Raw genomic sequence first — 13,912 nt, forward strand, 5'->3', positions numbered from 1 at the left:
ACATTTTATAAAAATAATAATTAAATATTCTTTTAGAACTCAATAATTATCCTAATTATATTTTAGATTTTTTATATTTAAAATGAGATGTTTATCTTGTATTTGATTATGTTTATCTGCAGTTAGTTACACGAATTCAAATGTGGAGCTTTAATAAGTTGTACTTACACATAATCTACTTGCAATTTTGAGTTTTAAGTAATATGCATTAATAAACAATACTTTACGCATAAAAAGTGGTTTTTAAGAGTCTTAAAAATAACTCGTAATGCATTAAGTACTATTATTTTATGCATTCAATTTTAAAATCTCTTAAACTATAATTAAAATAACATATAATACAAATTACCAATGCATATTATTACCTTTTCTTTTCATGTTATCGAGATACTTTTGATACATTTCACTCATGCTTTCACCCTCTCATACCTCTATGTCTTCTCCCCATCTCCCAATGTGAGATTCAAACTGATATTCACCATGGTTTATAAAAAGTTATCTCATTCATTTCTCATTCAATTGGTCTAGAACTCTCGGTCTCTTGATTTTTTGCTCTTGGTGTAAATCGAACACATTTGTGAAGTCGTTTAAATATGTTGGATTTTAAATATATTAGATTTTAAACTGCCATACAATTTTTTCCATCGATAGATTGTAATTGGAACCATAACTCTTATTTATTCAAATTGTATTAACATGTAAAGACCAAATGTAACTTATATCATCGTTAAATCTTCTTTAATAAAACCAGTGAAACTTCTAAATCGTTAAAATTTACCGCTCCCGACGCATTACACGAATACACAACTAATAATAGTAAATTTACGAGTTATCAATAACTTCCATCATAACTTTAAATTGAATTCATACAAAATGTTGTTAAATTTTATGACCTCCTATTTCATTTACGATATTGTTATTTTATTTTTCATTTATTTTTTAGTACCAGTTAATTTAGTAACATTTATATTTTACGTATTTGTTTCTTATTCAGTAGAGAAAATTATATAAAAATGAAACATACTTCTTATTTATTTTGAAAAACTTTATATTGATGTTTACAACAACATATTTTAAATAAGAAAGTTTAATATATTTTTCAGTAATAACTAGTTGTGTACCTGTGTAACGTGGCGGGAGCCGCAAATTTTAATGATTTTGAAGTTTCATTGGTTTTATTAGAGAAGATTTAACGATGATATAAGTTACATTTGGTATTTACATATCAACACAATTTGAATAAATAATAGTTATGGTCCAATTATAGTCTATCGACGAAAAAAAATTGTATGACAATTTAAAATCCAATATATTAAAATCCAACATATTTAAACGACTCCACAAATGTGTTCAATTTACATCAAGAACAAAGAATCAAGAGATCAAAAGCGAGACCGAGAGTTCTGGAGCAATTGAATGAGAGATGAATGAGATAACTTTTAATAACTTATAGTGAATATCAGTTTGAATCTCACCTTGGAAGATGAAGAGAAAACATAGAGGTATGAAAAGGTGAAGACATGAACGAAATGTGTCAAAAGTATTTTGGGAACATGAAAAGAAAAGGTAATAATGTGCATTGGTAACTTGTACTATATGTTATTTTAATTGTAGATTAAGAGTTAAGACTGAATGCATAAAGTAATAATACTTAATGCATTACGAGTTGTTTTTAAAACTTTGTGCATAAATCTATAATACTTTGTTTATTAAAAATTGTTTTTAAAACTTTTAATAAATCTGATTTATAAAGTAGTGTAGATTTTTATTCTATTTTTTATTTACAAAGTTTGTAGTATATTTCCTTAATTATGTCCAAAACATTTATAATTTTTAGAAACAAGTTTTTCAAAATAATAATAGAAACACATTTTAATGAAATTCGTCATATTTATATTTTCAAATTAGTGGTAAAAATTCGATCTTTTTTGTAAAATTGAAATTGGGACCACAAAATAAACAATAAAATAAATGCAAAAAACGAATAAAACATTTCACGTTTTTTTTTCGTAAATTGATTTATCATCACAACCACATTTAAATTGCACACACCAACTTTTTCACAATTGTACTTTCCACCCAAAGATTTACCAGATAAATACTTATTCTGTATCACATATTTTATAAACGAATCCAACAAGTATCAAGAATCTTATCTGATAAATGACATAGTAAAAATTGATAATTTTATTCCATAAATACAATAAAAGAAAACTCTTATCCAATAAACGCTTATCTAGTAAAAGACGCTTACCAACAATATATTTGGTGATCGATAATGCTATTTAATAAGATACGTGAAGGTGGTGAATGGTGACTCTTGCTCATAAGTGTTTACCCGGTAAGAGTTTAGTAAACAACCTCTTAACTTCTAATCATTGATATCCAGTAAGAAACATAACAAGAGGTGAAAAGTCTTATTTGATAAGTGAAAGAAAAAACTTTTATCCAACAAATATTTATCAGATTTAAGACGTTTACCAACAATTAATTTTACAGGTAAATATGGATAATTTCTCCGTTAAATATCACATGTTTTTTTTTTTTAAATAAAGAGGGGGCGGCCCCTCCTCCGATCAAGAAAATTAATAAGAAGTCAATAAGGTGGGGTAATTGAACGAACAGTAAACTATCATCTGGCGCCTGCCCCACCTACCTGTCTTCAACACCATCTATCCCTGCATATAAATAACCACTTCTTCACTCCGATTTCTCCGAACCAGTGTCTATCCCTCACTCACTCAACAACACTATTTGTTGCCCTACATTGCGATTCCGACTCTGATTTCGATTCCGATTCCGATTCCGATTCCGAAGCTACTTTCGTACGGTTTCATCGATTTCTTATCTTACACTTGGATTCATGCCAAATATGTTATGGTCTATGTATTTTGTTGTTTGAAAACATTTGTAATTGATATGGATCTAGTGTGGGATTATTTATGATTTTGTTCGGTTCGATCTAGTAGCTAGCTCTACTAGTTGAGTTGTTTGATTTTTGAATCGTACTCATTTCATCTTTAGAGATCATAGTTTTTGTGCTGTGTGATTCTAGTGATGCTTACGAAACAGTCCATCGAAGTTTGAAAATGGATTCGTCAATTTGACGGTTAATAATATGGGATTTATCCGTTGGCGGCTGAGAATATGCCTTATTTGACTTATGTTATACGTAAATGAAAAACAGATATCTGATTACATATCGAGATGGCTCCAGCTGCAGCAGTGGATGGTTCTGATAAGATCAAGCCTAGAGGTAATTTATGTTCTTGCATGTATGTTTTTGTTATAATCGGGATACTCAAAGTATATTGGTTGATTAATCCTTGAGGTGATACGTTTCCCAGTACGAATAAGCTATGTACTGACTTGGACAATCATGTTTTCCCTTTTGTTTGTTTTCAAGCTAAAATAATCTGTTGGAATTTTGCAATACAAATTTTCAACTTCCTCTCAGAAATGAAGGTTTTTATTAGAAATTTCATAGTTATCATACAAAGACGTAAAATTTGGATCAAGTCTTATGCATATCTAACACTTAATATCAGCAAACCATGTGTTTGGGAAAAGCTACAGTATAATTTTGGAGAATCTGTGTTCTATATCCTTAAAAAAAAAAAAAAAAAGTTGCTGATTGAGAAAAAACTAATAGTGTAACGAAGTTTATAACAATTGTCAACTAAATAAGATTTGTGATAACTAGTAACAAAAAACATACCGAGTTAGTGAGTTACCTATTTTTTATTGCGAAAGTAGTAGCCTTTGTCATTTCTTTGTACTTCAAAAAGGGGTAGCTTTACCATTAAACGATCAAGCAGTCTTATGGTTTCTCTGAACTTACACCTTTCATGGCGTTGCATGAACAGATGTATGTATTGTTGGTGTTGCGCGCACACCACTTGGTGGGTTTCTTGGTTCTCTTTCAACTTTACCGGCCACCAAACTTGGGTCCATAGCAATTGAATGTAAGTTCACTTTCCTTTTTCAGAATCTGGAGCAGGGTTAGCTTTCCTGTTGCTCAGCATTTCCTACGTAATTGTTTGATTGACATTAAATTATTCCCCAATTCGGTTTATGTAAAACTTTAGGTGCTCTGAAAAGGGCAAATGTTGATCCATCGCTTGTAGAAGAAGTTTATTTTGGAAATGTTCTTGGTGCCAATTTGGGGCAGGGTCCTGCCAGACAAGCAGCATTAGGTGCAGGAATCCCTAATACAGTGGTATCTACATCTGTAAACAAAGTTTGCGCATCAGGGATGAAAGGTGCACCAACTTTCTTTACTCATTTCTGAAAATTGCATGCATATTTTTTTATGATAAAATAATGGAGAACTCTATGGCGAGTGTAACATATTTTCTTGGTATTGCAGCAACCATGTTGGCAGCACAGAGTATCCAATTGGGTCAAAATGATATAGTTGTGGCTGGTGGTATGGAAAGCATGTCTAATGTCCCAAAATATATTGCAGAAGCAAGGTCAATTATTCTCGTCATCTTCTTAGGAGAAATTCAATTGAGCTTTTGAAGTGTGAGGTTATTTATTTAATGCTTCAACAAGAGGATTTTTCAATTGTAAATAAATTAGGCAGTGTCTAACAATACTTATTAGTTTAAATTATTAAGAAGCCATGTGGTTAGGTTAACAGATAAGTGCAAGTCATTCACGGTTTCTGATAATTTGAAACATGTCTTTTCTAAGATCACTTTCTTGAAGGAAGTGATAATATGGAAGTGTGTTAGAATGCTCTTTTTGTGAACACAGGGTAGTCCATACACTACCAAAAGGAATTGATATCAAATGGAGTTCCAGGTTACAGATTGATAAAGTAAGACAAGATTAATTTTTATCTTGATGATATTACTGCTTCTCTAACTTAGGCGTCCACTATTCGTTTCATAAGGATGTTTCTGTTAGATGTCCATATCGTGTAGTTCAATTAGGTGGTTTTTGAATTGTATACTAAAATATCATGTATTCCAGTTAGGTGGTTTGACTTCTACACATATATCCTTCAATGATATTGATGCCATAACTTGTTTGCCGTAGTCTTCTGGTGGCAGATCCACTATTTGCAGGGTACAGCTAGAGACCTACATAGCATCGATTTCTTATGCTTCTAACCATTCTTCATACATTGTCCAAACTTCAAAATCAAATAGGGTGATTACATGAAATTTCTCTGTCATTGGTTTCTATTTCCCTGTTCTGGTGTATTTGCTCCAAAGTGCAAACCTTAGAGGAATAAGAATGCATGCCAACTGGTCCAACCCCATAGATTATTTTCTATGCGCTGCTTTTCTGTGCATTTCTCTTTTAGGCGTTACTATGGGCTTTATTCATTTCTTTTGCTAAGAAGCCATGTCCTTTTGCACCCAAAAACTGGATTACCGTTAGTTGAGAATTGTAAGTGCTCATAAAACCTCCTTGAACTGTTTCTAACTGCAGGAAGGGATCCAAGTTTGGACATGATACTCTTGTTGATGGGATTCTGAAAGACGGGTTGTGGGATGTTTTCAATGATTTTAAGATGGGCAACTGTGCTGAAATATGTGCAGATACACATGGAATAACAAGAGAACAACAGGTATTTGAAATGTATTTGCTCCATTCAGCATCTCATTTGCTTCTGATCAAAATTTGATTTTCCCTGAATGTATCCTTTTCTTCCATTCTTCCATTTTTTATAGTTTGCTTGGGGAAGCAACCAAACTTGTTCAGTTGTTTTATCAACAATAATAAATAGCAAATAGTAATGAGTAAACCTGTATAGAAACATAATTCTCTATTTATGACTCATTTCGTGCACTTCAATTGCATGACTTTCTGCTGTACTTCTAATGTTTTTCTACATAAGTTGGTGAAACCTTTGGTGAAGAGACAATTGGTCTGCCAATTCCATGTCTATTGAAACTATGCTACTGGCTTACAGCACTTGGATGCATTATCTTTTTGTTGGTTAATCACCTGTTCATTTAAATAAGAAACAGAGTGCTATCCTTTGATCTACAGTAGAACACTTATCTTGATTTATAGTATGAAAAGGAAATGGAATGCATACATGGATTTTATGAATTACAGAATATCATATCTGAATAATATGTTTATGAAAAGGAAATGGAAAAGCGTACATGGATTTTATGAATTACAGTATGTCATATCTGAATAATATGTGTAGGATGACTATGCCATTCAAAGCTTTGAGCGTGGTCTCGCTGCCCGAGATAGTGGTGCCTTTGCATGGGAAATTGCTCCTGTAAGATTACTAGTTCTACTAGATGGTAAAACTATTACTCTTTAATGCCAACACCGTAATTGACCATTGTCTGGAATTTTACAGGTTGAAGTTCCTGGCCCAAGAGGAAGACCATCAACAATTGTTGACAAAGATGATGATTTGGCAAAGGTGACCTGTTATAATGATGCCATATATGCTAAATACGTGATCTGCCTTTAGGAATTGAAGATCAGTTTTCATTGAAACTCAACAAAGGTTTAGAGATATTGACTTGTAGTTCGTATGAGTAAATAACAAAGAAGCTTCACTTGTGGTTTTGTTTGAATAAAAAGATGTTGCCACTTTAGTTTTCTAGAAAAATTCTTGTTTTAAAAGATAGTTGTGGATTTTTACTTTCTAAAAATTTTGAATTCCAAATATCATTCTACAGATTAACAAATTAACGGGTGTGTGTGTTTATATACATACCTATATAGGGGCAATTTCACACGAGAAGCTAAACATTTTGCAAGAAGGCGAGAAGTTTCAATATCTTAGATGATTACATGCATGATACACAAGCTTAATCATATATGATTAAACACATGGTGCATTGACAACCCATAGATGCTTACTCATATATGATTAAACACACCCAAAGGAGTGTAATCATATATGATATTGAAACTTCTCGCCTTCTTGCAAAATGTTTAACTTCTTGCATGATCCTTCCTCTACACACACACACACACACACACACACACACATATATATATATATATACACACACACACACATAACAGCACCAGAGTCTAATTAAGCCAACAAGATCTGGAAATCTATTGACGTTAAGTTGAATTTGTAAACTCCTGCCTCTTATCATGGCATCAGTTTGAAGTTGAGAAGATGTGAATCTGCCTCTTATCCTCGCATTCTCTATTGAGTTTGTTAGTTGCTTTGTAATCCTATTCCTCATCAACTCTTTCAACTTTTCTAGTTTGATGCTGCAAAATTGAGGAAGCTGCGTCCAGCTTTCAAGGAGAATGGCGGCAGTGTTACTGCCGGCAATTCCTCTGGTATAAAGTAAGCAATTTCCCCTCAATCCTTTGAATATGAACCATTTTGCTCACTTTTTCTGTCTAGGTGGATACAGGGTCGGTCCTATTGATGCCCTATGCGAAAATGCTAAAAAATTCCCCTATGCCTATTTTTTAAGCAAATGAAACGATGAAATGTACGATTTTTTAAAGGGTTTGGAACCTAGTCAAGCTAGGGGACTCATCTCCATGCTTATTATTGATTATAATAAAAATACAAAATGGGGAAGGACATAGTTAAAATCCCGTTGTCCAATTCCCAAATTATTAAACCCAAAAGTAATAATAGATGAAAATTTGATGTGCCCTGGGATTTGATGCCTTGTGCGGTTGGCCGTCGCACGGGCTGCACGTTGCCAGGGCCGGGCCTGGGTGGATATTTAACAATCATTGAATTTATTTAATAGCCTACCATCTAGCCTGATGACTAAAATTTATGTTTGCTGTCTTGCTAGAAAGGGAACATGAACGTCCAGTATCATCAGAATAAAATGGATGGCCCTGAATACACTATAAATGCTCTCTAGTTTTTTCATCGACTCCGATTATTAAGCAATTTTCTAGTGAAAAGGCAAATCATATTCTGCATATCTTTTTCAAATTCAAATGAATAACTCTCGGATTTCTGCCACCAATTAACTTATTTATTTCCGCAGTGATGGTGCTGCTGCACTTGTCTTGGTTAGTGGGGAGAAGGCACTTGAGCTTGGATTGCATGTGATTGCAAAGGTTTCCGGATACGCTGATGCTGAACAGGTAATTAGGTGATACTTGCAAAATGAAATGAAGTGCAAAATCCATGTGCTTATTGTGCAAGAAATCATAAGGATTTCACCAATTTCTAAATTCGGTAGAAGCTACAATTTGCTAGTCTTTGTTCCTCTTACCTTTTTGTTCACACTCTTGCACGAGCCGGGGTTTTTTTTTACAACAAACCACCACTCAACTCTTTTGGGTAGAGTCTGCTTACATCCACCTTACTTCCGAGTGACCAGTGGGATATACTGGTTTGGTTTAGTTTAGTTTGGTTTGTTTTGGTTCAACACTTGCAACTTATGAGATTGATGTACCTTGGTTTGCAGGCACCTGAGTTATTTACCACCACCCCAGCCCTTGCTATCCCGAAGGCTATTTCAAGAGCTGGATTGGACGCTTCTCAAATAGATTTCTATGAAATCAATGAGGCATTTGCTGTAAGCATCGATCCCTTGTTAATTTGGCAAAACCCAAATTGCATGTCGATTATTGCAAATCTAATACTTTGATGTGGCTAATGCAGGTTGTTGCTCTTGCAAACCAGAAACTGCTTGGTTTGGATTCAGTAAGTTCTTCACTCTAAACCTCCTCTCTCTCTCTCTCCCTCTCCCTGTATGTATGTGTTTGTGCTTATACACAAATCCCATGCAAATCATGAATTGCATATCTGGTGGAGGTAAAGTCTGCATACATCTTCCCCCTGTCCGCAAGGACCCTACCTTCGGGTGGGATATACAGTGTCTGTTTGGTTTTATATGTTACAGTTGTTTAATAATCTTTTGTGTCTACCCTTTTCCTCCAGGCAAAGCTGAATGTACATGGTGGTGGTGTGTCGTTGGGACATCCTCTAGGTTGCAGTGGTGCCCGTATCTTGGTCACTCTTTTGGGGGTACGTACGTGTTGTATTATTGGTTTAATCAATGATTGTGTGGTGAGGTAATTGAAGGTGTATATGATGACGATGATGCAGGTTTTGAAGCAGAAAGGCGGCAAATAYGGAGCAGCAGGTGTGTGCAATGGAGGTGGAGGTGCGTCGGCGTTTGTCGTAGAACTTGTTTAATTCTTCTGTCTCTTGGTTTTGAGGTAAGTCTCAACACCAAGTGTGACCAATTGTTGTCTTTTCCTTGATTTGTAGTTTGGAATTGTGGTTATTCCCATCAATAAGCAGCAGAAATTTAATGTATTTAGTATTTTTAGATCCTTAGGATTTTGTTACTATCCATCTGCCATGAGATTTTTCCCCATATCTCCCTCTTTTGCTATTTAACTGAACTCACAACTTATTCAGTCAGTTATATATTACTGTTTGGTAAGGTTTATACTCGCAGCTTATTCGGTCAACTTAATGATATAGAAAATGGTTTATTCAGTAAGTTTCTAAAGCCATTTTTTTTCCTAAAACCTACCCATCCGAATTTAGAAAAAACACGCTCCTTCCATCTATGAAAAAACTCTCCTAAACAAAAGTCTTTCCAATCTATACAAACATATTAATTCACATATACAACTTTATCCATAACTTAAAAGAAATCAATCAACCAAACAAAGTGTCACCCAATCCCATTTTTAATGTCACGGCAAACATAAGACATCAACTATTAAGCATTGTTTTTAAAACTAGGTGAAATTTTCTATTTAAACAGAAAAACAACAAAGTACAGTGATTAATTTTCTATTTCATTGTACAAAATCAAATTAATTAATGGGCAATGAAGCACGAATGTTAATCGCTATGATACAAAAAAATGTCCGAAAAGGCCATCGACCAAGATACATTCTGTCTACATAAAGACAAAGTATTAGTGACATTGCGACTTACCGAATGTCACCAATAATCAATATCGGATACCGTATTAAACACGTTTTAAACTCTCGATGTCCTGAGCTTTCGCTCAAAAAGGCGTTGCAGAAGATAAACCTGGAGAACGCTAGCACCGATCAGTGCTGCTGATTCAATCAGCGCCTTGTGAACTGCTCTTCTACCCATTTTCTCGTTTACTGCACTCCAAATGAAAAAAAAGATGTACCACCATCAGATATTGTCCTCAAAATTCAAAATATATCCCTTAAAGGGCTATTTACTTATATGAACCTTTGGCGTGTAGCTCAGTTGGCAAACAAGCAAGATCTGGGTTCGACCCTAGGCCCCCGCTAGCCTCGGCCGCCGAGCGAACCAAAAAATGCCTCCTCACATTGGTGTCCTTGGAGGCGGATTTCGTGTGGGGCCGGTCAACTTTTTGCCTAAATGGATGTCATTTTTAATTACAAACTAACTTTCTACTTATTTTTTAAGATTTTACAGGTGCATAGTGTTTTACTGGTAATTTAGATATACCTTAAATGAGATTTTAATTAAATCAGGACCTCTTGACCTATTAAAAGAAAAAATGGCTTCATACTCATCGTAAAGTCATGGATTTAATTAAAATCTCATTTAAGGTTATATACCTAAATATCTCTTTGTGGGGTTACGCTAGAGGCCGGTTATTTGAAGGTTATAGAGTTGAAACGTCTTTAAAGATCATGCTCCCGGTTGAAAATTCATTTAAGACGATTTAACAGGTTCTGTTTGTTCAACACTCGGTGAAGAATATAGTACCGACTGCCTGGCGATCATTTTCAGCCTGTAACCAGTGCTGCTCAAACTGAATGTTATAAAGAGCTTCCTCCAGTTTTGCTATTTGATCAAACAATGGCTTGAAATGCTCTGCATAAACCAGATCAATATTTCGTAAAACGGGACCCACAAGATCAAAAAGAACATCAGTGAAACCAAACCAAACGAACCCAGTATATCCCACTCGAAATCAGGGTCATGGGGGGAGATGTCTACCCCAAAGGGTAGATAGGTTGTTTCTGTAAAGATCCTCAGTTTGTACAAAAGTGTGAGCGAAAAGGAAAAATAACCAATCGAATTGGTGCAGCAAAGTAGAGTTCGTACCATCCTTTGCGTGTTGATCATAAGATGCAAAATGACCAACTTGAATATCGAAGTCTATGGTCTCGTGATACGGGGACTTGTTTGTGAAGCAAAAGTGGTATAGACCTTTCTTTTGAGCATGAAACTCGTGCTTTTCGCTAGTTTTGTCATGTACAGCATATACAACCTCTTTGGATGGGCCTTTTATCTGATAAACATAAAACATCAAACACAAAAACATTAGACGACAAGGCAACTGTAGATAGCAAACAAGAGTTGGGTCATTTGGTTAATGTGAGAATATGTGAAACCTCATTAGATTACTCTCCAAAAGAGCAACATAAATAGAGGAGAATTGGTCCAAGCATAGTCCTGGAGTGTTAAAAGGGGGCTAGACAAGTACATATTACCCTAGAGTGGTAGATCTTGACTCTGATACCATATGAGAATATGTGAAACCCCATTAGATTACTCTCCGAAAGAGCCCTTGAGGAGAGAAGGGAGGTTCCAACATATATAGAGGAGAGAGTCTAGCCGATGTGGGACTCCAACAGTTGAATAACCTTAAATGGGTCATCAAATTGACTTAGGTTTCTCTCATTTAGCATAAAGAGCAAGCCATTTCAACAGAGATTCAGATTAGGGACTATTCACACCGGTGATCAGGACAACCATACGACCGAATCCCACCCCAAAAACCAGACGATTCAACAATATTTGGGCATCTTATACCTGAGTTGGATTAAGGGATGGGGTCGGAACCTGTCATTGATGTCCATTTTTGCGTTAGAGTGAGACATAACTTTATGAAGTTAGTTTCGGCATTACAACAATGGTGTAGGTTTCTACGGGGTCTCCTCACATTTGATCCCCGCCTGTTGCCATCCGTACCCAAAACTCAAAACCAAACCAGTATTGATTGTGATATCCCTCATCGGTTGGGGAGGGAATGAACTTATAAGAGATTGGATACCTCCTTTACAAGACGAGTTTTATCTCCGATAGTTCAGGTCCGAATAAAGCAGACAATATCTGGTATGGTTGGCCAAAGATGTTACAGCATCCCTTGCCCCCAAAGGATAAAGCCAACTTATTTCGTGAAAACCTATGGTTTAAACCTGGTAATTTCAAATTCATCGTCATTTTTTTCTCAAAGGTTGTTTTCCCCCCTTCATATCCCAGACTATTTCCTATTCTTATTCATCAAAAAATGTTCCCTCCTAAGTTCAAACCTTGGTCTTTCGAATGTAACCTTTGTGAATTTTCGATTGATCCTAAATTCAGAATAATAGCTACAGCTCGAAAGAAAACTGAAAGATTATATAAAGAAAAAGACATTAATTAAACAATTACCACGAGATCAACACCATCTTCGGAGAAATGCCATGCCGTTTCCGCCTTAATTACAACGAAAGAAAAATGAACTGTGTCGCCATCGTGCTCAACATTGTGAGACAAACACTCTTCTCTGTCGATCACAAATCTAATCCCGACAACATGGGTTATTAACATGGATGATACAACGACAATAACCGTCAAAATTGTTTGAAACCTCATCATCTTTAATCTCTACGAAAGAAGCATAACACAGGATGATGAAATTGAAGCCAAAATCGAATTCATGTGATTGTTGCAGAAATTGGGGGAGGATAGATCTGAGGAATGGAGTTTGGGTTTGGCCTATACGCAGTTATAAACTGTGGCTAAAATCCAACTTCGAATTTAACTGTAATAACTCGGATTTTTTGTTTTTTAATTGTTATTATTTTTCTAAAATAAGTACAAATTCTGATTTTATGTTCAATTTTAAACCATTTTTTTTATGCATTACTTTTTATTGATGCATATTACTTAATATTCAATATTACAAGTAAATTATGTATAAATATAACTTATTAAAGCTCTATTTTTGAATTCGTATAACTAATTACGGATAAACATAATCAAATAGATGATAAACATTTTATTTTAAAATATAAAATTTTTAAAATATAATTAGGATAATTATCGACTTCTAATAAAATAATTAACTATTATTTTTATAAGAAAATTATATTATTAAACCAAATATAAATTACTTCGTTATTGAACTTAAATTAAATTATTATTAAAAATTAAATTAAAAAATTACACAAAAATGATGAATTTTAAATAGTTAATGTGATATTAATATCGATATATTTTTGTCAGATTTTTATGATATCTTTAAATTTATATTTTATTCAAAAATAAAAACATCATCGCTTTTTCAAAATCATATAAGACCATATTATAAGATCGATTGAGATAAAAAATAAAATAAAATATTAAAATCAAGATTTATCTTGACTAATAGGAACCCCATATCTTTGAAAAAAATCCAATCCGCATTGTTTCCATTTTGAAGATCTTCGAAATATGGATCCATAGGAACTTAAATCGCCCAAATCGGAGTAGCCGTGAAAAAGTTATGGCCAAATGAAGAAAATCCCGATTTTATGCACTACAGGTCGTCCACGATAGTTACAGGCGATTGTGACCATGTTACTATCGCCGGGCGCAATCGCCCGGATTGTACCGAGGCTCCCTTTCTCCCTTGGCTACCCTAACATGCTATTGTGCCCAATGGCACTATTGCCGGGCACTGTCCCATGACCGAGTACCAATAGTTTTTTTCCCCTACTTTTCACCCGTTTGAACCTGTTTTCTCGCCTAAAAGATGATACCCAATATAATCCAACTTCAAAATACTTAATTAAACTATTCTAATGGTGAAACACATATAGAACTTAGGGGTGCCAGTGTCACTATTGCATGGTACAATCGTCGGGAGCACCAAACACTCGGTGTCACCGGTGCTACCGTGACAGGTGCCACAACCGTATGACACAATAGTCGAGATGACCATACTCTCAGTACCATGGGTGATATTATGACAGATATCAC

General features: G+C 34.6%; 2 protein-coding genes across 2 annotated transcripts; one reads left to right on the forward strand and one right to left on the reverse strand.

Moving 5' to 3' along the window:
• Positions 1 to 2,725: 2,725 nt before the first annotated feature.
• LOC112506488 (acetyl-CoA acetyltransferase, cytosolic 1-like) lies at positions 2,726 to 9,357 on the forward strand. Its single transcript, XM_025110579.1, has 14 exons — positions 2,726 to 2,825; positions 3,188 to 3,256; positions 3,867 to 3,965; positions 4,089 to 4,262; positions 4,370 to 4,475; positions 5,446 to 5,584; positions 6,176 to 6,253; positions 6,338 to 6,403; positions 7,212 to 7,297; positions 7,968 to 8,067; positions 8,394 to 8,504; positions 8,591 to 8,632; positions 8,870 to 8,956; positions 9,038 to 9,357. The coding sequence occupies exons 2-14, from the start codon at positions 3,208 to 3,210 to the stop codon at positions 9,125 to 9,127; spliced, it is 1,227 nt and encodes a 408-aa protein (XP_024966347.1). The 5' UTR covers positions 2,726 to 2,825; positions 3,188 to 3,207; the 3' UTR covers positions 9,128 to 9,357.
• A 392-nt stretch (positions 9,358 to 9,749) lies between these two features.
• LOC112507387 (transmembrane emp24 domain-containing protein p24beta2-like) lies at positions 9,750 to 12,681 on the reverse strand. Its single transcript, XM_025111960.1, has 4 exons — positions 12,341 to 12,681; positions 11,009 to 11,195; positions 10,667 to 10,774; positions 9,750 to 10,065 (listed from the first exon to the last, which is right to left on the reverse strand). The coding sequence occupies exons 1-4, from the start codon at positions 12,545 to 12,547 to the stop codon at positions 9,932 to 9,934; spliced, it is 636 nt and encodes a 211-aa protein (XP_024967728.1). The 5' UTR covers positions 12,548 to 12,681; the 3' UTR covers positions 9,750 to 9,931.
• Positions 12,682 to 13,912: the final 1,231 nt, after the last annotated feature.

The sequence above is a fragment of the Cynara cardunculus genome (assembly GCF_001531365.2).
Source record: "Cynara cardunculus var. scolymus isolate 2C chromosome LG 2, CcrdV1, whole genome shotgun sequence".
NCBI lineage: Eukaryota > Viridiplantae > Streptophyta > Magnoliopsida > Asterales > Asteraceae > Cynara > Cynara cardunculus.